The sequence below is a fragment of the Dryas octopetala genome, chromosome 8 (assembly GCF_963921425.1).
Source record: "Dryas octopetala chromosome 8, drDryOcto1.1, whole genome shotgun sequence".
Classification (NCBI taxonomy): domain Eukaryota; kingdom Viridiplantae; phylum Streptophyta; class Magnoliopsida; order Rosales; family Rosaceae; genus Dryas; species Dryas octopetala.
Window position 1 is genome coordinate 15313625 of NC_141373.1, and position 23112 is coordinate 15336736.

Here is a 23112-nt window from a genome sequence, read left to right on the forward strand (position 1 = left end):
GCCCAGGATGCTGCATTTTGAAGTTGTTATACAAGTGTCTGGCACACATCCTATGTTCAGTTGTGGGTAGCATTGTCCTAATTGCTTGTACCAGGTCTTTTTTCTTGTTACTAAGGATCACCCAGTGTCCAGGATTGTCAATATGAAGGTCTAGCATTAAAAGGTCCAAAAACCACATCCAAGAGTTTTTGTTCTCTATCTCTACTACTGAATAAGCAATAGAAAATAAACCATTGTTTGGATCCACTCCAACTGCAGTTAAAATCTGACCTGGATATGAGCCCTTTATGTGGCAACCATCAACTCCAAATACTGGTATGCAACCATTTAGAAACCATGTCCTGCAAGTCTCTAAGCAATATACATTCTGTGGAATACTCTTTTTGTTGCAACCTCCCTAGAACTTAAGCTGATTGTCGATTCTGGATTGGTCCTCAATAACTTATATGCATAGCAGTTGAGCCTTTCATATTGTTCTTTATAAAATCCTTCATTCACTTTAGCAGCCTTCTTCTTAGCTATGTAGACCTTCATCCTTGACACATTAACACCCTAATCCTTTTTCACTTGATTCTAAAAACTTGGGTAAAGACCATTATGAGTCATCTCTTTGTCTCTCACTGTGAGACCCTGTATTTTTCAAAGATTTATTCTAAATATTTTGAGAATTTATTTTAAAGATTTTGGGATTTGATTTGAGAAATAAAAAAGTTTTGATTTAATTTTAATTTTTTATTTTAAATTGGGCTTGACCCAAAAGTTGACTTTTAAAGTTAGTGGGCTTTTGATTTTGAATTTTGGGCTTATTGAGAAGGTCTCGAGTCCACGAGTTTATAGACACGAATCACGCATAAATCGGAGTTACGGTTTGGGTTTTACGGAAGTTCAAAGTGAGGGGCAATTTTGTAAAATTTCATTTAATGATTTTAAATACCCAAAATCAGTTTTATATTTCATTTTTCCTCTCTCTCTCTCTCTCTCTCTCTCTCTCTCTCTCTCTCTCTCTCTCTCTCTCACTTTTGCTGCCCCTGCCACCGGCGCGTCCGGCGGCAGCTGGGGTCGAGATTTGGCTCCCCGCCATCGCCGCCCTCCCTTCTATCTCCCCCTAGTCATTGTTCTCCCAAAAAATATCCAGAACGTGAGAAATCAGCTCAAATCTGATTTGAGCCCTCGCCATCGATTTGACTTTTCCGGCAAGATTTGGGTGGCCATACGCACTGGGTCTTGTTCTTCTCATCATGATGAGTTCAGCCATGGCTTCCTTTTGCTCCGATGATCACCCACGATGGAGAATCGATGAGAAAGCTAATCGGACACCTTCACCGGCGACGAAGATTTTCCGGCGGTGTTGCGACAACGAACCACCTGGAATGGCTTCCTCTCCACTTCCTAAGCAAGATGGTATCCTTCGATTGCCCATCCATTCATCCTTGGCGGCGAATCGAAAAGGTGAAGGCCAACGGCTCCTCCACTGTTTTCTGACTTTTCCGGCGACTTTTGGCCGTCGACCCAGGTAATAGAGTTGTTCTTCTCGAAGTCTCCTTCGTGCATGTGTAATTTGTTTAGGTTGATTTTTGAGTTCAGAATTTTGTGCAGGTTGACCACCACGAACCACCTCGAATCCCGCCGCTTGTGGCAGTGCCGATGACTCCAATTGTTGGTTTTTGGCTTCTGGCCAGTCACCTGAAGCTTGTGGGTGAGTTTCTGTGTGTTTTATGTGCTGTTCTAAGTCCGGCAGCCACCGCGCGTAGCGATTGCCGCCCGTTTCGGTCGTTTAATGGCCCATTTATGTTTCCGATTGTATTTGATTTGGTTGTCTGGTCTTAACAGGTACCTGGCTCAGGAAATCTTATTCCCGATGTCGTCATGCTACCGGATTTGATATCCGAGCAAAGGAGCTAAGAAGGGCAATTTGGTCTTTTTACGTGGTTGCATTGTGAGTGAAATTAGATAGTTTGATTTGTTGCTTTGCTTGCGTGTATGCATTTGTTTGTTAAGATTTGGTTTGGCTATGATTTTGTAAAGTCTAGGCTTGAATCTTTAAGAATGAAAATGATGATGATTATGCAATGAGATTATTGGTTAGGATGTGAATGATTGATGTTGAGGTTAATAGTTGACGATTAGGCAATAGAATTGCCATAATGTTTTATTATTATTATTGGTGGGATTTAATGTGAATTTGAGGAAATTATGATTATCTTGATGCATGAATCATTGGTGAATAAAATATTATGTGATTGAGGCGAAGTGATTATTTATTGAAGATTATTTGTTAAGTAATTTCACTCATACGAGCTTTCGATCTTATTGGGTTTATTGTATAACTCGGTACACCATGGACGTGGTGTAGGGTTTAATGTTTTGCAGGTTAAACAGACTGAGGAGGCAGTGGAGAGAAGACGAGGCAGTGAGACCCATTTTAATTTGATTTAAACGATTTTATACAGTGATTTTATATATATGTTTTATGGCTTACACTATGATTTATAAAGTTGTATTTACTTATGTTAATGTGCATGGCTCATTAGAAAGTGAAAACAGATTTAAATAGTTGATGTTTCAGTATTTTTATGGGCCCGAGGTTCGGGGCGTTACACTCACCATACTTAGTAGCCACCCAATTATAGTCAGCATGCTTGAGATTTGCATTTGAGATACACTTATGCTCCATCTGAACTTTCTTGATGATCCATGTATCAGAACTTTCATCCATAGGGTTGCACCTAACATCAAAAAGACATCCAGGACTTCCAACACACTTTACATTCACTCTAACTCTATCATTCTTAACAAACTTCAATTTCCTACCATTTTGAATCCCTCACTCTCTTATAAATGTAATGCAATCAGCCTTGCTTGGGAAATGTTGTCCAATCTCTATAACAGAGTTTTTCAAATTTGTTTCTTTGTTGAAGACTTTGAACTTTAGGAGTTTCTTCTCGGCTTCTTCTTACCCACTTCATCCCCATCAGATGCATCACTCAAGCTATCTAGATGATCAAATTCAATGCAATCATCTGAGATATCTCCATCATTATTGGTTGCATTCACAGGATCTACCTCAGGCTCAACATTTGCAGCATAAACAACATCATCATCATCATCATCTTCAGAGAACTCATAATTACTATCATTAAACTCCTCATCATTTGCACCATCTTCTTCCTCATCATTTGCACCATCAGCTTCATCATCATCATTTGTAGCTTCATCATCATTAGTAGCTTGATCACCCTCAACATTTGCTTCTAAGTGTTCTTCATCACCAGTAACTTCATCATCAACAGGTTGAGAGTATCCACTTGTATTATTTGCTTCGCTCAATAGGTTGAGAGTATCCACATCATCAATTCCCAACTCATACTTAGGCTCATGCAAGCTAGGCCACACAAGTGAAAACTGGCTCTCAGTCTCATTTGTAGGTGGAGTTCTATGTGCATTATCAGATGGACCCTCATTCCTTGGTCCATTATCATAGGGTGGCTCATTCTCATCCATTTCTGGTACATGCTCAAATTGACCAGCAATCTTAGATGGTGGCCCATTCTTTAACAATTTCAGATGCATTCTCAGATGGACCCTCATTCTCCACAAAGCTTGGTCTTCTTGTAACTGGGCCTTTGTACCACACAATAACAACCTTGCTCTCTGGTCTCTCAGTCACCATTTTAACAACCACATTATCATGATTAATGTACACCACCCTTTCTGGCCCATCCATGTTATGGACCTTGTAGTAAATGCTCAGCTTCTCTGGTTCAATTTCTTTATGTTTACTTCATATCTCAACTCTTCACCAATCTTCATAAGGTCAGCAGTGATAGAAGATCAACATTTAGGTAATGTATGTAGCACACACTCCCTCCCTTATAAACCGAGTCAACAATGTCACCCCTATAGTGAATCTAAAGTGTAAGTCCATCAGGATCCCCTGTAAACATTACCAACAAACTCATGTTTAAACTCATACCTATTTTAAACATTACCTATAAACATATAGTAAATACAGTAGCTACCCATTTTCTTATACCTAATATGCATATCAAATTGACCAAAACTCTTACCCTGTAGGCAAAATTGTTTAACAAGGACATCATTAAGTGACAGCCTTCAATATTCAAATACCAATTAACCACTATCTTCACTAAACCCATATGTTCATAAAAAAAAATCAAATAAAAGGACAATTACCAGTCTACTACAATCAAGATTCTCATCGATAGCAACCAAGACCAAAACCTAACATAGAGGACCACAAAACAGTAAAAGAAAACTCTAAAGTGCAGGTGCACTGATAATGCCGAATAAAGAATGCTAAACCCATGTAAAGCAAAATCTACCTTTCCACAACAAAGTGACATTTCCACAAAATATTCTCAACATCCAAACAAAAAAAACCCATATACAAATGTCGAATACAAAATACCTAATTGCATAAACCAAAATAAACCATCAATCTCATATGTCACACTTACAGTACGTAAGAGTATCCTCATTTGTTCGAAATTCCATAACCATTTGCAGAAAATTCACCAAATTTGAAATAACCCAACACCCTTGATGGATCCGATTAGGGCTATTAAGTTTGCAGATTTGTGGATTTCTTCAATTCCTTCAATTCCTTCAATTCCTTTTATTTGTTCGAATAAATGAGTTTGAAAAAAAATGGAAAAATGCAGCTTTTTGACTACCTTTACGCATGCATTGGTAAAGGAAAAGACCAAATTGCCCCTATAAAAGGGCACATAGGCTGCACATGATGCATTTTAATAGTCAAATGGACCAGATGTGATGGAAAGAACCAAGTTGGGCCTCGAAATTGAATTCATGGATCATTGTGATACGAAAATTAATTTGTTGATCAATTTAGAAAAAAAAGAAAAGTTTGTGGACCAATAGTGCATTTTTCTCAAAAGATTAATAAATTAAGAGATAAAGAAAGATAGAGAGTAGTGGGTAGTTAGTGGGTGAACTAATTATTTTTTAATTTTAATTAAATGATTTTTAACCCCTTTAAATAAAGTTTCTTTTTTTAATAATTGGGTGCTTTAAGTAGAATTCTAAAATGAGAAAGAAAGATAAGCTAAAGTCTAGCCGACCCAAAAATTAAGTAGAAGCCCAAATTGTCCATCGAGCGTTCGGTGGGAATTGCCGACCGCTCAGCAGATGCATCTGCAATCTAAACTCTGCATTTACAACTTAAAACTTGTCATCTGCTATAACACCCCGAATCTCGGGACCATAAAAATACTAAAACATTGCCTTTCAACCCTTTTTCAAACAATGAGCCATGTACATAAACATAAATAAATACATTTCTTTTAAATAAAACATTTATATAAAATCACTATATTAAAAATATTTAATAAAACTCTGGTGGGTCCCACTGTCTCGTCTTCTCTCCACTGCCTTCACAGCCTGCTTAACCTGCAAAACATAAACAACCACACTACACCATGTTCATGGTACACTGGGTCATTCAAACAAACAACCTGGTAAGCTCACTAGAGCTCGTATATATGAGCGAAATGACTTAAACAATTATCCTCAATATATAATCCTTAATCCTCAATCAATCAAGTATACATCAAATATCCTCAATAAACCATAATCAACATAACCATAAAAAAATAACACTAGGCATAAATAAATATTCCTCAATCATAAACCAATTGTCAACCATTTTCCTAACATTAACATTTATCTCAACAATAATAATTCTCATGGCAAACCCATAATTCTCAATTATCTACTTATCCTCAAATCCTCATTTAATCACTTAAACCTCAAAATTCTCATCATTCAAACTTAGACTTTATCAAGTCCTAACATACAATTCATACAAACAAACAATGCAACACATGAAACTATCTAATTTCACTTACTGTGCAACAACGTGAAATGACTGAAATGCCTTTTATGGCGCCTTTGTTCGGATATCAAATCCGGCATCATGAATAAGATTTCTCAAACCCGTGTACTCGTTAATACCAGTAACCAACACAATTTCAAACTAGAAATACAAATGGGCCGTTAAACGACTGAAACAAGCGGTAACCACCAAGCACTGTGGCTGCCCAATTCACAAAATTCACAACTCAACCAATAAATACAGAACCTTGACCTCAAATAAGCACAACCAACTTAGCAAAGACCGAAACAACAGAGCTCGAGTCGCTGACACCACCATACTTAGTGGAGCTTGCGGTGGCTGGACCTACAAAAATCTGGGGTTTTTCAATTTATTAAAAATTGGGCAACAAGCTACACAACAACATAAAGCCTAGTGAGAGAGGATCACAGAAATACCAAGATCAAGCCAAGTCGCCGCCTGGATCGCCAAAAATAGGGGAGAAAGTCGCCAGCCTAAAATCCTTCGATCCGCCGTCATGAGAGGTTGTTGGAGCAAGAGGAGGCACGAAAAGACTCGTTGTGACAAAAGGGAGATGACCCAAGTGGTCCTGCGTCTCGATTTGGCCGGAAAACAACCGATCGCTGCGGCTGCCATCTATTCTGTCTCGTTCGATTTCGCTGAAGCTGCTGGGTTCCGGTTTCATGGCTGCCACTGGGAGGAAGAGGAAAGGGAGACGGTCGTTTGGTCACCGGTCTCGCCGCCATCCGTCGCCGAACGGCGAAGAATCGAAGAGAGAGAGAAGAGAGCGATCAGAAAATGAGAGAAAATAGAGAGAATCGGGGAGAGAGAGGAGAGAGAGTAAGATATAAAATCTAATTTTTGAGTTTTAAAACCCTTCCATGCAAAATTACAAAAATGCCCCTACATTCGCACGTTCTTAACTCTCAAACCGTGAATCTGATTTACGCGTGTTTCGTGTCTACGAACTTGTGGACTCGAGACATTCCTAACAAGCCCAAACTTGAAGTCAAACGCTCAACAAAACAAAAAAGTCAATTTTGAGTCAAATTAAATTAAAAAGAAATTAATTTAAAAATTAACCCAAAACTTTTTTATTTCTCAAATCAATTCCCAAAATATTTAAAATGCTTTTTCAAAATAAACCTTGAAAAATATGGGGTCTCACATCTACAACCTAAAAAGATGCATCTGAAACCTAAAAATAATATATGCTAGTTAAAAAGATACATTTGCAACTTAAAAATGTGCAGATGCAGATAGCATTCACCGAACGCTCGATACTGTATTTTTTAAATTCTACACGCGCGTACACGAACAAATTGGGCTGAAACTTAATTTTTTAATGGTTTTTTTTCATATTTAGTACCTGAACTTTGACCATTGTCTTAATGTGGTACCTAAACTTTTATTTGTCCCAATTGAGTACCTAAACTTTTATTTTGTGTCTAATAGGTACCAAAATGAATTTCTGTTAAAATTATTAACAAAAGTTAGGGGCAATATAGTCACTTCAAAAAATTTATATTTTAATTTTAATTTTTAATTTTTTTTGTTTGTTGTGTGTTTTTTTATAATAATTTTAAACATATAAAGAAAATAATTAAAATATACTTTGACTATATTGCCCCTAATTTTTATTGACAATTTTAACAAAAATTCATTTTGGTACCTATTAGACACAAAATAAAAGTTTAGGTACTCAATTGGGACAAATAAAAGTTTAGGTACCACATTAAGACAAGGGTCAAAGTTTACGTACTAAATATGAAATAAACCCTTTTTTAATTGTCTGAGTTTGTAGTTAAAAATGTTTCAAAAATAGGATTTAGAAGTAATTTATGATTAATAATTTTGTTTAACACAAGATTTTTTAGGTAAACTAAAATATGGTGACCCCGTTACTCTAAATCCTCTTTATGACTTTACAATAGTAATAGCCTATTGACACACACTACAGCGACTGCCAATAGGCCTTGTCAATTATAAAAAATGGAAAATTAATAAATTGGAAAGAAATGAAAAGAGAGAGAAAGAGTGACAAAGGAAGAGAGAGTAATGGGTAAGCAGGTAACAACATAATACTTAGTAGGTGAATTAATTATTTCTAATTTTATTTAAATAACTTTTTTACTATTTTAACCTCAATAAGGTTTCTATTTTTTATAGTTTTGTTTATTATAGAATATTTTAGATAAACTAAAATTTGGTGAAGCCTAAGTTGTTATATTGTGTAGGATTTAGAGCTATCCCTGCTTTGAAATTATATTTTTTTTTTCTGAGAAATTATCTATCAATAATCATACATACAGTTTCTTTCCGTTGAGGTATATTTCATCTTAAACATAATGAGGTATGGCTTGTATGACACATTCTGTATTGTAATTTAATGATCGAAGTCGTCTATTTTCTTAGTCTCTATACAAAGATCATCCTTGTAAAAAATTAGGTAAATAGAAAATCATTTAACGATTTGATTAAAGGGTCATCATTTCAAGTAGTTATAAATTCACTATATTTGTCTATTTATTATATCACAAATTAGATGTTAATAATTTTTTATTTACCTAATTTTTTGTAAGGATGATCCTTGTATAGAGACTTAGAAATTAAATGACTTTGATCATCAAATTATAATGCAAAGTGTATTCTATAAGCCATATCTCATTATATTTAAGATAAAATATATCTCAACAGAAGAGGCATCATCATATATATTACCATCAAGGAGTAAAATTTTGAATTTTTGACGAAATTTCACCGAAAATTTCGTTTTCAGGGAGTATGAAAATTTTAACACCATACCATATTAATTTTGTTTAAATTTCAAAATATTTTGCCAAAATTTCAAAAATTTCCCGAAATTTTCAAGCTGGGCAGGCGGAGCCAGAGGGAGAGAGGGGAGGAAGAGGCCAGCCGTCGCCAGAGGAGAACGGCGAATCGAACAGAGTGATGATTGGGGAGGGAGGAGAGAGAAGAGAGGAGATGGGGGAGGGAGATCGGGGAAGGAAAAGAAGAGAAGGAAGAATAAATCTGGGAGGGAGAGGGAGGAGAGAGAATAGATCTGGGACTGTCACAGTAGAATGGGAGAGAGATATGAGAGGCGGCTGGAAGATTGGGAAAGAAGAAGGAAGGAAAGAAAGTGATGAGAAAAGGAAGGAAAGAAAGTCAAAGGGAAAAGGAAGGAAAGAATAAAAAAAGAAAAAAAAAATTGTACTGTGTTAGTACGGTGAAGTTGAAGTTGATTAGCCTAATTTTGGGTTTTAACTTTTTAAAATTCAAAATAGAAATTATCCAAAAGCCCTTCACTATCAAACGCTCGTAATTTTTAAACCGTAATTTCGATTCAGGAACAGTTCGCGTGTATGCGTTCGTGAGCTCGAGACATTTTCAACGGCACAAAAATTAAGATTAAAAACCCATTATTGAAAATAGTCAACTTTGGAGTCAAACTAAATTATAAAAAATTTAATTAAAACAAACATTTTTAAAAAGAACCACTATCCAATTTTTTTAGTTTAAATCTTTGTGAAAATAAATTATGAAAAAGAAATTTACTCCCTCACCATAGGGTTTCATTTCCTTGATGTTTGGTTTTCCAATTTGAAGAATTTGTGAAATTGAAATTTTAGGTAAACCGTTGTCGCCGCTGCTGTCATCGGGCGGTTCTCTTTTAACAAAATTCGGCTCAATTTGACTATCGAAGACCATTTGCAAGTCCCTTTGAGTAAGCTTGTTACTTCCATTACCACATTGGTGATTTATTCGTGTAATTTCATTATGTAATTATTAATTAGTGAAGTATTTTTGTTACAGTATTTGTCTTCAGCGCGCATTATATTCATCACATATCACATGAAACCTACCATATAATTTGGTTTCTTTAATATTTTTTATTAGTATAGTAGATTATATGTTAAATAACATATGATAAATTTTATTCCTTAATTACCATATAACTAAATGAGTTTGAAATTCCGACCAAAAAAATAAGTTTTGAGATTTGAAATTTTGGAAAAGAGCAATAGAGCATACACCCCTTTTTCCAAAAGACAAAAGTGAATGGAGAAAAGGGCAAGACAGAAATGAAGTAATGAGGGCCATCGCTATCATACTTCCTGCGAGTCACTATCCCATCTCTCTCTCTCTCTACCTTTAAATAATAAATAATACTTGCTTTTTTTGCCAGGTACCTTTAAATAATACTATCCATAAGTAAACCCATCCTTTTCTTTTCAATTTTTATTCCTTTTTTATTTATTTCTCTCTCTCTCTCTCTCCGATTCATCACCGATTTTCTGGTCCGAGCCGCGATCGAAGAAGCCATAGCCGACGATTCCACGACCACCCACTGGAGATCCCAATTCTTGGATTTCCAACTCCTTCAAGGTATTTCGGACTCTTCTTCATTTTTCTTTGATCTGATTTTCCTTTTACATCTTGTTGGAAAGGAAAACACAATAAATTTTTTTCCCTTTTTTTTTTTTGGGTTCTGGGAAAGTGAAATTCTGCTCAATTATGGCAATAAGTTGCATTATGCTCTGTTACATGAGAAGTTTCAGATTCAGACGTTAAATTTTCTATGATTTGACCTTTCCTGCGCTTTCTTTGCGAACAAACAGAGCATTTTGGGAAGTCATTCTGTGAAACTAAGTTGATTTAGGCTTATATGAGTTGCATGCTAGCCTTTTATTTTGTTTCCTTTTTTGGGTTTTCAAAAATAATAATGGATAAAATTATTTAAGGACTTATGAAACTAAGTTGATTTAGGCTTGTATGAGTTGCATGCTAGCCTTTTATTTTGTTTCCTTTTTTGGGTTTTCAAAAATAGTAATGGATAAAATTATTTAAGGACTTATACTGTTTATACTTTGCATATTACTTTATTTAAGGATGATTAATTACTGTTGGTTTACTTTAATAACTGGGTGTTTGTACAGAAAAAAGTAACTTGAAGTGTTGTTACGGTTAATTCATAACTGTTGCTTGCATGCTGACTGATTTTTGTAGTAATTTGGAAATAGTTTACTAGGAGCTGTACTAAATTAGGCGATGGTTAACATTTACGTACATGAATACATGCATTCTTAACCTCATGTATGTGATTTTGTGTGTTGGTAATTCTCAACTTCAAAATAAGTTTAACATCTTATTAAAACTTTGTTGACCCTATTATATCAAAATTGAGTTCATATTAACTTCTAAAGGTGTTGCGAATATGAATAATAGGACAAAGCTTTGACATTATATGATCATGAGCAATTCCTCGACTCATTGTATTGATTATTGATCAATTTTCAAGTTCCTATGATTTTAGAATGTTTAACAAGCCTACAGTTTTAATGAGTTTTATGCTCACTACCATGCGTAATTTATTTGTGTGTAGTAATATTCTCTTTTCCGAGAGTCTGGTGTGCTAGATTGTCAATTGTCAATTAGATCACGCATTTAGACATGATTTCACTTGATTAATGTCTTGATTCACAATCTAGTAAGAGAGCATGTCAAATTCTCTTTAAAGGGAACATTACCTCTCTCTCTATATATAGACACACAAGTGCGCACAGACACCCACACACACACACACACACACACACACAAGGGTTATCTAATCCAGATGTCAGATACTTTGTTGAAATCCTGACATCCTATCTCAGCTGTTGAATACATCCAACTGCTAAGAGATACATAACTTTATTAAAAATCCTTTTATTCAGTGATAACGCATAGAAAGCTCTGCTCCACCCACCAGACCATAAAAGACCATAGAAACTAGAAAGCAAAGCTTTTTTATCAGCAATTTGGGGAAGGAGGTTCAACCAACATTGAGAAATGATTATAGCTGAGTTGGAGAACTCAAAGTTGGAGTACATGCAAGCATCAATCCTGGTACCAGCACAAAAATATTGCACTCACGTAACTACTGCTTGGACACATGCTTGATTTTTCTGTAGACATGGACTCACTAGTTCAGAAGGTGTGCCACCTGTTACCTACATCTGGGTCTTTGAGAAAATCTATGATGGATTGTCTTAGGTGCCATATCTGTGGCAAGATTTCTTTCACCGTTGAGAAAATTCCATATCATAATTTTAAGTTTCAGCATCTATTGGCTATGTAAAGCCCCTGATTTTTTCTTGATTTGGAGTTAACTATCATGTCTACCAAACGTGTATATGAATAAATGAGGGATTGTACTGGATGGAAGAGCCTTCTTCTAAATTACTGTTCTAAGGATCACTTCATTGTTTATAGTCTTAGAAATCGGAGAATTTTCTGGGTGATGCTGTACTCTGGTTGGAGTTGGAGGATACTTTTTTCAAAGGCAAGGCAGCTATGGGTCAACTGGCAACCAGCTGTGTCTTTCACTACAGAGCGTCTTCAATTACTGCATATTTTCTAGTTCCTTCCCTACATATGAATCTGTTTCATATTTCTTTCCTTCAATTCTCAATTTCGCCTCTTGAGCCCCTTTTTCACAATTACTGATAAAAGGCTGACTTTCTAGTTTCTACAATTTTGTATAGCCTGACGGGTGGAACAGAGCTCTCTAGGCACTGTCAGTGAAATAAAAAGAGGTTTAATAAAGTTTTGCATATCTTAGCTCTTCAGTGTATTCAACGGCTAAGAGAGGATGTCCGGGTTTTAACGAAGTTTGGGATGCCCGGATTAGATAACCCTTGTATATATATATATATATATATCTATATGTATATATGTATATGGGAAATTTTCAAGTAAGGATGTCCTTACATTAAGAAAAGTAAGAACATCATATATATATATGTATGTATGTATACATATGTACACACACATATTTATGCACCCACAATTTAATTAGTATGCCAAAGTTGTAAATCTGATATTGTTTTTATCACTATTCTGAGAGTACATTATTGGTGCATGAAAGTCAGGTGGCTTTGGTTCTTCTGAGAAGAGGTGGATTGTATAGAAAACATATCTTGGTTCCCAGATGAGCAGAACTGATGCTATTAGCAGTAGAAGGAGGAGGGTTCTTCTCAGCTTCAGCTTCTGGGTATAGCAAAGGCCTGACCCTTCTTCTCTTGGGTCAGAAAAACGAAGATAAACCCATGAGAGTGTCGCCGTGGAATCAGTACCAGTTGGTGGACCAAGTATCTGACACTGACCTCCAGCTGGCTTCCACGAAGAACAGACTTTCCCGCGGGTGCGCCTCCTTTGTCTGCTTTGGTCGCGCTTCCGCTGGGCTCGACACTCCATCTCCTCTTAAAGTGGGCCCTGCCCAACAGCAGGATGTCTTGCCTGGGTCTCTTGTTTCTGATGAGGGCAAGGATCATACTGCTGATCATGATGATGATCATAATGCAACAATGGTTTCTCTTAAAAGTAGCCTGAAGAAGTCATCAAAAAGCATTCCAGTTTCTGTTGGGAGTGCTAATGAACATGAAGCATTGAGCGAAACAGGTAGTGACATTCCTGGTCATATGGAAAGGAGGAAAGTGCAGTGGACAGACAATTGCGGGAGTGAGCTTGTTGAGATCAGGGAATTTGAGCCCAGGTATTTGAATTTTTTTTATTTTATTAAGTACCGTGCTTCACAATATTATTGAACTTAACTTTATTTAGGCCATTAGGCCCACTTAGAGTCAACTATGTAATGAGAGCTGCTGCTCTCCAGAAACTAACCCTCATTTTTGGGTTCGAGTGATGTGTTGTCTCCTGAGTACTGGAATATAATAGTTGAATCACTCTTAATGGTCTTTGATATGTCTCATGTTGGATGTGTCATTTATCTCGCACATATATTAAAATGATATATATGCATATATGAGAGCTTGAAGTTTAAGGTTTAGATTTTTATTGAAGCATATAAAGGTGGCCCGTGGGTGGTTTAGTTTTGGTGTCCAATTGGTGAGAAGAAAGCTAGATGGTTGGAGAGAGGCCTTTTGAGGAGTGGTTGAAGAGTATCAAGTGAAAAATAAAGAGGAAGTGGTTTTGAAAATTGATTTTGAGAAAGCCCACAACCATGTTGATTGAGATCTTTTTTAGATCATATATTGAAGAGGAAAGGTTTTGGGAGTACATCAAGTAGATTAATGAGTTTAGCTAATTAATTTGTTATTATTAATGGTAGTCCCAGGTATAGATTTAAAGCTTCTAGGGGTCTTAAGATTGGTGACACATTTTCCTCATCTCTCTTTACTTTAGTAGTTTATATCATGGGTGGTTTAGATTGATGTCCAATTTGGTGAGGAGAAAGCTAGATGGTTGGAGAGAGGCCTTTCGAGGAGGATGAAGCAAGGAGGGCTGTGTTTGTTTGTGGTAGGGATAACTTTCCAGAGTCAGATGGTTTTTCAATGGTAGTTTTTTAGGATTGTTGGACAGTGATCAAGAATGATTTAACGAAGACTTTTTAGGAGTTCTTTATTAATGGGGTTGTTAATGCTTGTTCTAATGCTACCTATATTTATTTGATTGGTAAAGAGCTCCAAGCTTTGAAAGTGAGAGATTAAACCCATATTTTCAGTTATGAGCCTTTATAAGATTTTGGCTGATCTGAGTTTTATTTCTTAGGAGGCTTTTGTTAAGGGTAGACAGTTTATGGACTTGGTGTGAGAAAGCCCACAACCATGTTGATTGAGATTTTTTAGATCATGGTTTGAAGAGGAAAGGTGTTGGGAGTAGATGGAGGAATTGGATTTATGACTATTTGATTTTAGCTAACTCATTAGTTATTATTAATGGTTGGCCCAAGTGTAGATTTAAAGCTTCTAGGGGTCTTAAGACATGGTGACACGTCCTCCTCATCTCTCCTTACTTTAGTAGTTTATATCATGAGTAGGTGTTGCTGAGAGCTAGTGTGTGCAACATTGATGGATTTGATATGGGGGAGCATATGCAAACATCTGATTTACTGAATGTGGATGATACCATCCCTTTCATTACAGGGGAGTAAGATAGCTTTTTAAATTGGTTAAGATTATTGAATTTTTCAGGTTAGCATCAGGTTTGAAAATTAACATGTCAGTAGGTGTGATGGTGGGTATCAGACTATCAGCATTGAGAACTGGAGTAAATTGATCATTTGGAAAAATGATTCCTTTCATATCTTTTGTAAGGCTAAATTATACGTCTGGTCCTTATGGTTGGGGTCATATATCAATGTTACTCGTGTGGTTTCAATTTTTTAAATAATACCCTTGTGGTCTTACCAATCTTTGTCCAAATGGAGATTTCCGTCCAATTTTAGCAACGGTGATGACGGTATTTATGTCAGTTTTCCTTATTCTTAGTTTTCTAATTTCATATTTTAAATGATTTTTATTTTTTAACGTATATAGAAGCCAAAATGACATATATACCTCTGCCTCCATTGAGTCAATTGGAAGAAATTCTTAATTTGGACTAAGGTTGGGAACGAACTTGACCACAAGGGTATTATTAAAAAAATTGAAACCACATGATTTATATGGAAATATGACCCAAATCTCAGGGACTAGAGTAATTTGGCCTTTTTATAATACCAAAAATACCCTTTAGTATTGTCATCTCTCCAATATTTGAGCCTTTTTTTTTTTGTTTGAAAAGAATAAAAAACTTTATTAAACTCCAGAAGAAGGAACATTACAATCACTGTAGAGTGTGGATAAGATGTCCGCCTCAATAATACAACAAAGTAATTTGCATAAAATTTATACATTTAAAATATACAGAAGCCAAACCAAGAAGTAGCAAGCAAATGCTTTTTAATCAGTCATTATAGAAGAGAAAGAGAATTCCCTAAATTCAGCAGATACAGAAGCCCAATATTTAACTTTAGCCCACAACTCCTCCACTCCAACCCTTCTATAATCTTCAACAATCCTCCTATTCCTTCCCAGCCAAAGTACCCTCAGAACTGCTATCACAGTGCAGCCCCATAGTGTTCTTACCTTCTTTACACCACCTAACACCTTATGCTTTTCATATAGTAGAAAATAACAACCCTCTGGAATTGAGAACTGCTATCACAGTGCAGCCCCATAGTAGTGTTCTTATCTTCTCTACACCACCTAACACCTTATGCTTGTCGTATAGTATAAAATAACAACCCTCTGGAATTACCCAACTCACATTAACCTCCCTAAGCGGTGTCAGCCAAAGGTTCAAAATACTTGGGCCTTCTAAAATGATTTAGAACCTTAGTGTACCTACGTACTGAAGTTTAATATTTTGCATGGTTGGTGGCCTATAAAAAGTTAATACTTATTATTTGCTGCAAAAGAAAGACCCTATGTTTGTTATCTCCTTGATGGTGCATTCTGTGCAAAGGTGAGGTTGAGAGTGTTGATCGTAGCTTTCTGCACTGTCCTTTCACTTTACAACTTTGGTTTAGGTTGCTTCAAGTGTTTGAAGTGGTGTGGGTTTTGACAAGAAATTGCAATTCCTTGATGGTTGTTCCATGGGTGTTTGACAGTTACTCTTTGAAGATGTGTAGTTCTGGCCTATTTTTAGATTGTGTGGATGGAAAGAAATAGAATTTTTGAAGACATGGTGGAGGAAGTGGATTTCTTATGGAAAAGTATTCCACTTCTTGCTTTGGGAGCTTTGAGCTGATGGCTAATGTGTTTCTTGTAATTTTTAAGGTTTTTTTGTTTTTTTGTTTTTTATCTTTAATGCTGAGCTTCGATGGACATCTTGTCCATCAATTTTTATTTATTTATCTTTTATTTTATTAAATAAAATTTATGCTGCCCATAAAAAAAAAATGATACTTGTACATATATCAATGCCAAAACATCAGTGTAGCCTGCAAAACAAATAAACAACCAGCACTCACTGCCGGGGTAAGGAAAGAGAGAAAACGGCAGTGAGAATTGACTATAATCAATCTGCTATTGGTTATACTTGTCAAATACTCTTTTACTATTTTCTGTCTGATTTATTGACGATTAAGTTTTACATTCCAGATGTTATATATACTTGTCCAAGATGTTTTTCTTGCATTGTGCAATGCAGAAAGTGCATATTTTTCTGCTTCTTCTATTTCATCTTATTTCTCATTCTTTCATCCATCTTTTCCCTACTTCGTTTAAATGTTTTTCTGAGATGGAAACGTGATCCGATTGGCAGTGAAATGGATGGTTCAGATGATGAATTCGACAATGGGAATGAAAGAAGTTGCTCGTGTGTGGTTATGTAGTTTGGCCTTTACCCGATGATGATTTGGGCTTGACATCTCATTAGATGAAACGATGCATCAGGTAACTTACCGCTAACAGAGCTTGTTTGGTTGATTTACTTATTTCTGGAAGAAGAAAAGCGGTTTTTGAGTCCATGCGGAACACCACCATAGCAAGGAGTTTTATTTCTGGCTATGCTCATCAAACTGAACATTTATGTCTATATCAGGTTGCTGTGGGTTTCAATTTTGTCACTCTGGGTTTGGGGACATCGTTTTGTTTATTATTCTCCGTGTGTGACTGCATTGTTCATTGCTTTGTCGTAATTAATGTGTTATTTTTTTTACTCCTTATGACTTGGTTTTAATGAATTTTGGGTCATTTCTTCTTCTCCTAAAACCTTTGAAGATCAGCTAAATTTAAGATTCTATGGAGTCTTGGGGTGATTATTCATTGGATAGTGAAATCTCCGAATTTTGCATAGTCTTTGACTGAAATATTTCCCCTTAATCCAGAGCACTCACAAAGGCACTTATGGTATGTAGTAATGCACTTACCATATTCTAAGTAGCCAGATGAAAATTCAATGGTTGTTAGAATACATATTATTTGCTTACTTGCTCCAAGTCCTTATCTTATTAACCATTTAGATTTTCATCCACCAGTTTAGAACATGGTAAGTGCCTTTTAAAAACCACTAACCAGTAAGTGCCTTTTAAAAACCACTAACCAGTAAGTGCCTGAACATTACTTTATGTACGTGTATATGAATTATGTTCATTTGTGATTAAGGATCATCTACAGTTAAAAGTACAGGATACTGTTCATACTTAAGCTGTCAAACAAAACTCAAAGATATAGGGGGCTTTTAGTTTCGGTGGCACAGCTTGTGAAGAGAATCATACATGTTGGTCGCAAATATGATGTTTTTACGTTCTCACTATTGGAGCTTCTAAATTTGATCCTATGTGTTGTAAATTGAGAATTCAGAGCATCACTCTGGCCCTTCTTTAATTGTGTATCTTTTGTTCTTCCATTTCTACATTCTGGTGACGTCTATTCCCTGCTTGTGGTTTGTATATGCTCCTGGTTTTTTTGGAGACGCATAAAGAAGGTGAAAACTAGGGGTTTTGTATTTATGGATTGGCTGCAATGGATCCCATTGAATTCTAATAGTTGTATGATGAGAGATGAATGAAGTAATTGATTAAGCATGGAACTTGCCTGCTGGCGCCTGGAAAAGAACATGGAAGAAGAAATGCATTGACATGCTGTGATGCAATAAACTGTCGATACTCCAATTAGAAAAGAAGTTTGCTTATGTTACAAATATCATATGACATACAAATAGATCAAACGGTGATCAATACCTCCTTAGAAGTGAAAAGTGAAAGCGTAAAGATCTAAGAGTAACAAATGCGTTTCAGCGTTTGTATGTCATCCAATGTTTGAATGGGAGAATTTTCCCTTAGAAAACTATAACGTTTCATAACTTCTTTTATTTTGGAAATAGATGGCTTGAAGTTGAAGCCTTGAAGATGGGGAAGATCGCAATCCATGTTGAGAAGTTGTTCAGACATGGGTTACATTCTGTAAAAAGTTATTACTGTATTATTAAATTTTAAAGTTAGGGTATCCTAAATATGGTGGTAATAAAATGTACTTATTGAGTTATTGAGATCCCTTAAAAAGAAGGGTTGAGCTCAGTAAAAGGAAAAGAAAAGAAAAACTTAAACAAGAGAAGGAATGGTAAGTTACTTGAGCCTTTTGATGAGAAAGACATAGTTTTGGCTAAATAATACAACATAAAATGCGAGTCCCTTATTTCTTTCTTCAATATACCTTAAATTTGAATTAACCACTAAAACTACAAGGCCTTACACAAAACAACAAGTCTAGTCCAATCTTAAACACAAAAAGTGGCCTAAATATAAAGGAAATATGTTTAACCACTAAAACTACAAGTGCTTACACAAGATTGCAAGTGCTTTAGAATGGGTGTAGCCGGTGTACATTTTTTTTTTCTTAATCAAAGAAGCATTTCATTAGAAACTAGGGAGAATTACAATCTTGAACCACATGCAGTCAGTGTACTTATTTTCCTTAACATTTACCATCTTTCAACTTTTATCCATAATAAAAAGATAATAATGAAAGAAAAGGAATGATATTCATCTTCTCCACTGACCTGTTTTTTTTTTTTTCATTCCACAATGTATTTTTATGATTAGAACGTTCATCTTTTAGATAATTATTTGAAGATCATCTCTGCAAAAAATTAATTAAATCGAAAATCGTTTGATCATGTAAACGTTATAAGTAAACTAATGGTGAATCAAATTGTTATTAAAACCGTTTGTAGAGATGATTTTGATCATGAATTTACTTTGAGAAATAAGAATCATAAAGAAAAAGGTTGGTGGAGAAGATTGATAGTTAGATAGTTGGTGGAGAAAATTGTTATTAAAACCGTTTCTTTATAATTTTTTGTAGAGATGATTTTCATAGTTAGATTTAAAAAATGAACGATTTTGATCATGAATTTACTTTGAGAAATAAGAATCATAAAGAAAAAGGTTGGTGGAGAAGATTGATAGTATTCCCCGTAAAAGAAAGAAAGAGAAAAGGAGAGTGGGAATTGGCACGTGTATCTCACACGCTTAAAAACACTATAGGCGCCAAACTCAAGCCAGCCAACCTGACCTCTCACTGCTTCACCAGACCAAGTGAACAACTGACTTTAGAATTAGAAGGCAACCATCTCCTTTATTGAAGACTTGGCCACACCTTATCCACAAAACCACTTGAACACCATCTCTTTGATGGATAACACACATCACACCCCAAATTCTCCAAAACCAAACAAAATAAAGAAAAGGAAAAAAGAAAAAACAATCCAGCTGAGAAAGAAATTCAAAAAATGTCAGTGGCATCTTCATTCCCATGCATCAAAATCTCGACTTCATCATCCTCACCATCTTGTTCACATTCTTCATCTTCTTGTAATTATTCTCTTATGTTCTCTTCAACTAAGCCTTATTGTATAAAAACTATAAGGAGCTCCCAAACTGAAGGACCCATAAGAAGACCTGTAGCTCCTTCTCTTAGAGAACCCTCCTCCCCACCTTCTCCTCTCAAACCAACACCTCCTTCTCAGTCCCCTCCGCCGCCGCCTCCGCCGCCAGCTCCGGCTCCGGGGCTGACTATGGTGGAGGACAAGAATGTGATCACCTTGGAGTTCCAGAGACAGAAGGCTAAGGAGATTCAGGAGTACTTCAAGCAGAAGAAGCTTGAAGAAGCTAATCAGGGTCCTTTCTTTGGCTTTGTTGGCAAGAATGAGATTAGCAATGGAAGGTAATGCTCTGCAATTGCTTGAGAGAGTTTGGGTTTTGAAGTTTGGTTTATCTGGGTTTGTGTAATTTATGATTGTCTTGATTATGGTTGGACTTAGTTTGGGATTTGTGAAGATTATGCAATTGAAATTAATCTGAAATAGTATAGGAGTTGGTGAACAATTTGGTAAACTAAGAATGGCTGAATTGTGAATTACCAAATTAGTAATTTTGGACAGAAAACCCTAATAACCACTTCCCCAAAAGGGACAAGCATATATAGATGCATATGGTGATGTAATGCTTCATTCCCCTTAAGCTAGTCCTTTGCTCTAGCTGTGTCCCCATTTACTTATTGGACCTAAGAGTGATGGTTCCATCAAGAAACAAGAAACAAGAAACCAATAAAATGATTTGTGTGCTAGGAATCCGTCAAACACATTAGAGTTGTGTTTTTATAGTTTAGGATATTAGATCCTATTTCTATGAGATAGAAATAGCTTCCCCTCTTTAAATTGGATCTGTTAACAATTAACCTTTGGGTTTGGATGATATATTAGCACACTCGTTATTGTGCCTTTGCCTCATCCATTTGTAGTTATGGTGAAGATGCAGTCAGCTTGTTCTTCACAATCATACCACAAAATTTAAACTAGTGAAGTAGACCCTAAAGCATGCTAGACAGAGGAGAGGGTACTTCTCGGAGCACGATATTCGTTTTCTGTAGTTTTAATCATTCATTCTGACTTCAAAAGCGTATAGTTTTAATATTTGAGGGGTTTATTCCCCTTCTCTTTGGCCAGGGGTTTGAGTGATTTAGGATAACTTCTCGAATCTCGACCAGCTTTCTGTCAATTGGTTTTTATTTTTAATAACATAAGCAGAGGAATCTACAATTTTAGTTGTGAAGTGCTTGCATAATTATTCCTATGATACTTTCCCTAACCCCTATGTAGATCCTATATTCTTTCCCTAACTTGGAATTCAAATCAAATGGATTCTATGGCTGATTTTCGTTTACTTTAATAGTCAATCTTATTTGATTCTCTCTTTTCATTTTGGTCTGAAAACAAACAAAAATTGGGTTTGGCAACATGAATCCAAGGGAGAAAAGAAAGTTCTGTTTCCCTACATGGTTCTATCCGTTTATGTACTTGTCTGACGATTTTGGTTTCTTGATCTGGGATCTTCTTTCTCCTGGATTTGTGATTTTGGCTTTACAGATGGGCAATGTTCGGGTTTGCTGTTGGAATGCTAACCGAGTATGCAACTGGCTCGGACTTTGTTGATCAAGTAAAGATCCTTCTCTCCAATTTTGGGATACTAGATCTGGAATGATACAAGGCTTCATGTTAAAAGACATGAATACTTTCTTGTTACTGGAGCTGTTGTTGACACATTCAGTATTTCACTTGTAACTTTGTGGAGTAATTTGTTTAACTTTCATTTTCCAGAAATACTTGGCTATCTTAAGCTGTATTTTCACTACATTGTTTTACATGGATTTCAAGAATAGAAGAAGTTCCTTGGGGCTCGTTTGATAACATTTTTGTTTTTTTGTTTTAGTTAAAGATTGAGAGAAAAATATATATATGAGACGAATGAAGAAAGGAAGAACAATACTTAAAACCCCATAAAAAAGAAACTATTTTAAAACTGCTTTAGTTTTTATTTTATATGTCATCCAATGGGTATTTGCTTCAATCTCTCTCACCACTATCGTCTTCCCCTCCTTTTTTTTTTTTTTTTTTTTCTAACTTTAATTAAAAAAAATAAACAACAAAAATGTTATCAAACGGGGTCCTACATGCTTGGACTGATTCTTCTTGTCAATCTCAATTAACATGTAACTTTGTCATGTGTGTTGGAATGTGGAATATGAAATAGAAGCACGAAACGAGCTCAGCTGAACAGGACTGAGAAAAATATGATGGAAGTATAAAATATGTTCATATATTCCCTAGCATTCTGTGTTCAGTTTTGGAGTGTATGCATTTACTTATATTATTCACAAACTCGGTTGAGTAGAATGTTATGGCTCAGAGCTGTCCTCTAGAATAGTCAAGACAGAATTTAAGGCCTTCTCAAAAGTGCAGGTTTTTTTATCTCCCAAAATTAAATATGAATCCTAGGCTTGGGGAAGGTTGTTTCTTCACATATGATTGAGTAATTCTTTTCATGGGATGCCAATACTTGCCCATTGTTAAAAGCTCCTTCCTAAAAGCACGGCAAGGGGGAACAAAAAGTGAGAACAAATTGTCAACTCAGTACTATTAACCAAATACAAAAAATTGTTAAATCAGTGGAGTACTTAAGTTTGCATGAGCTCAAGTTCTCTCTCTCTCTCTCTCTCTCTCTCTCTCTCTCTCTCTCTCTCTCTCTCTCTCTCTCTCTCATGCAATTAAAGAAATGGAAAAACAAGAACTATGAATGGAACAAGTCTTTGAGATTTACTTACAGGACAGCCTTCAGGCTCTGGTCAGCGCACATTTTCAATCTTTCGTGAGTCTTAAACATCAAATTCGTAACCAAGAGTCACAGGTCATGCAGCGTTGCTTGAGGGTTGTCTTCGAGCATGATGAATGTTCAATTTGGCTAAACAGGTGTGAGTTAAACTTATGATCTAGTAGGGCTGGAATGAGAAAAGTTGCACCTGCTTGAGCTTCAATGGTTATAGGCTTACAGAACCATTAATGTGAACTCTCAGCCATAATAATCATATTCAAGAATATGAAAAAGAAAAAAAAAAAAAAAAAAAAAAAAA

The 23112-nt window shown here is 35.8% G+C and overlaps 2 protein-coding genes and 1 long non-coding RNA gene across 5 annotated transcripts; 2 read left to right on the forward strand and 1 right to left on the reverse strand.

The window, feature by feature from the left end:
- Positions 1 to 5251: 5251 nt before the first annotated feature.
- On the reverse strand, positions 5252 to 6692 carry LOC147277556 (uncharacterized). Its single transcript, XR_015124005.1, has 2 exons — positions 5889 to 6692; positions 5252 to 5452 (listed from the first exon to the last, which is right to left on the reverse strand). It is a non-coding gene; the product is annotated as an uncharacterized LOC147277556 (long non-coding RNA).
- Positions 6693 to 10113: 3421 nt separating this feature from the next.
- LOC147277557 (Low affinity potassium transport system protein) lies at positions 10114 to 17556 on the forward strand. 3 transcript variants are annotated; one of them, XM_086255475.1, is made up of 3 exons: positions 10114 to 10264; positions 12765 to 13412; positions 16967 to 17556. In XM_086255475.1, the coding sequence occupies exons 2-3, from the start codon at positions 12862 to 12864 to the stop codon at positions 17034 to 17036; spliced, it is 621 nt and encodes a 206-aa protein (XP_086111601.1). In that variant the 5' UTR covers positions 10114 to 10264; positions 12765 to 12861; the 3' UTR covers positions 17037 to 17556. The 3 variants fall into 3 exon arrangements, with proteins under 3 accessions (XP_086111601.1, XP_086111600.1, XP_086111599.1); XM_086255474.1 differs by having other exon boundaries at positions 12786 to 13412; XM_086255473.1 differs by having other exon boundaries at positions 12790 to 13412.
- A 2259-nt stretch (positions 17557 to 19815) lies between these two features.
- OHP2 (one-helix protein 2) lies at positions 19816 to 21894 on the forward strand. The gene is made up of 2 exons (XM_086255477.1): positions 19816 to 20370; positions 21572 to 21894. The coding sequence occupies exons 1-2, from the start codon at positions 19937 to 19939 to the stop codon at positions 21684 to 21686; spliced, it is 549 nt and encodes a 182-aa protein (XP_086111603.1). The 5' UTR covers positions 19816 to 19936; the 3' UTR covers positions 21687 to 21894.
- The last annotated feature ends 1218 nt before the right edge of the window (positions 21895 to 23112 follow it).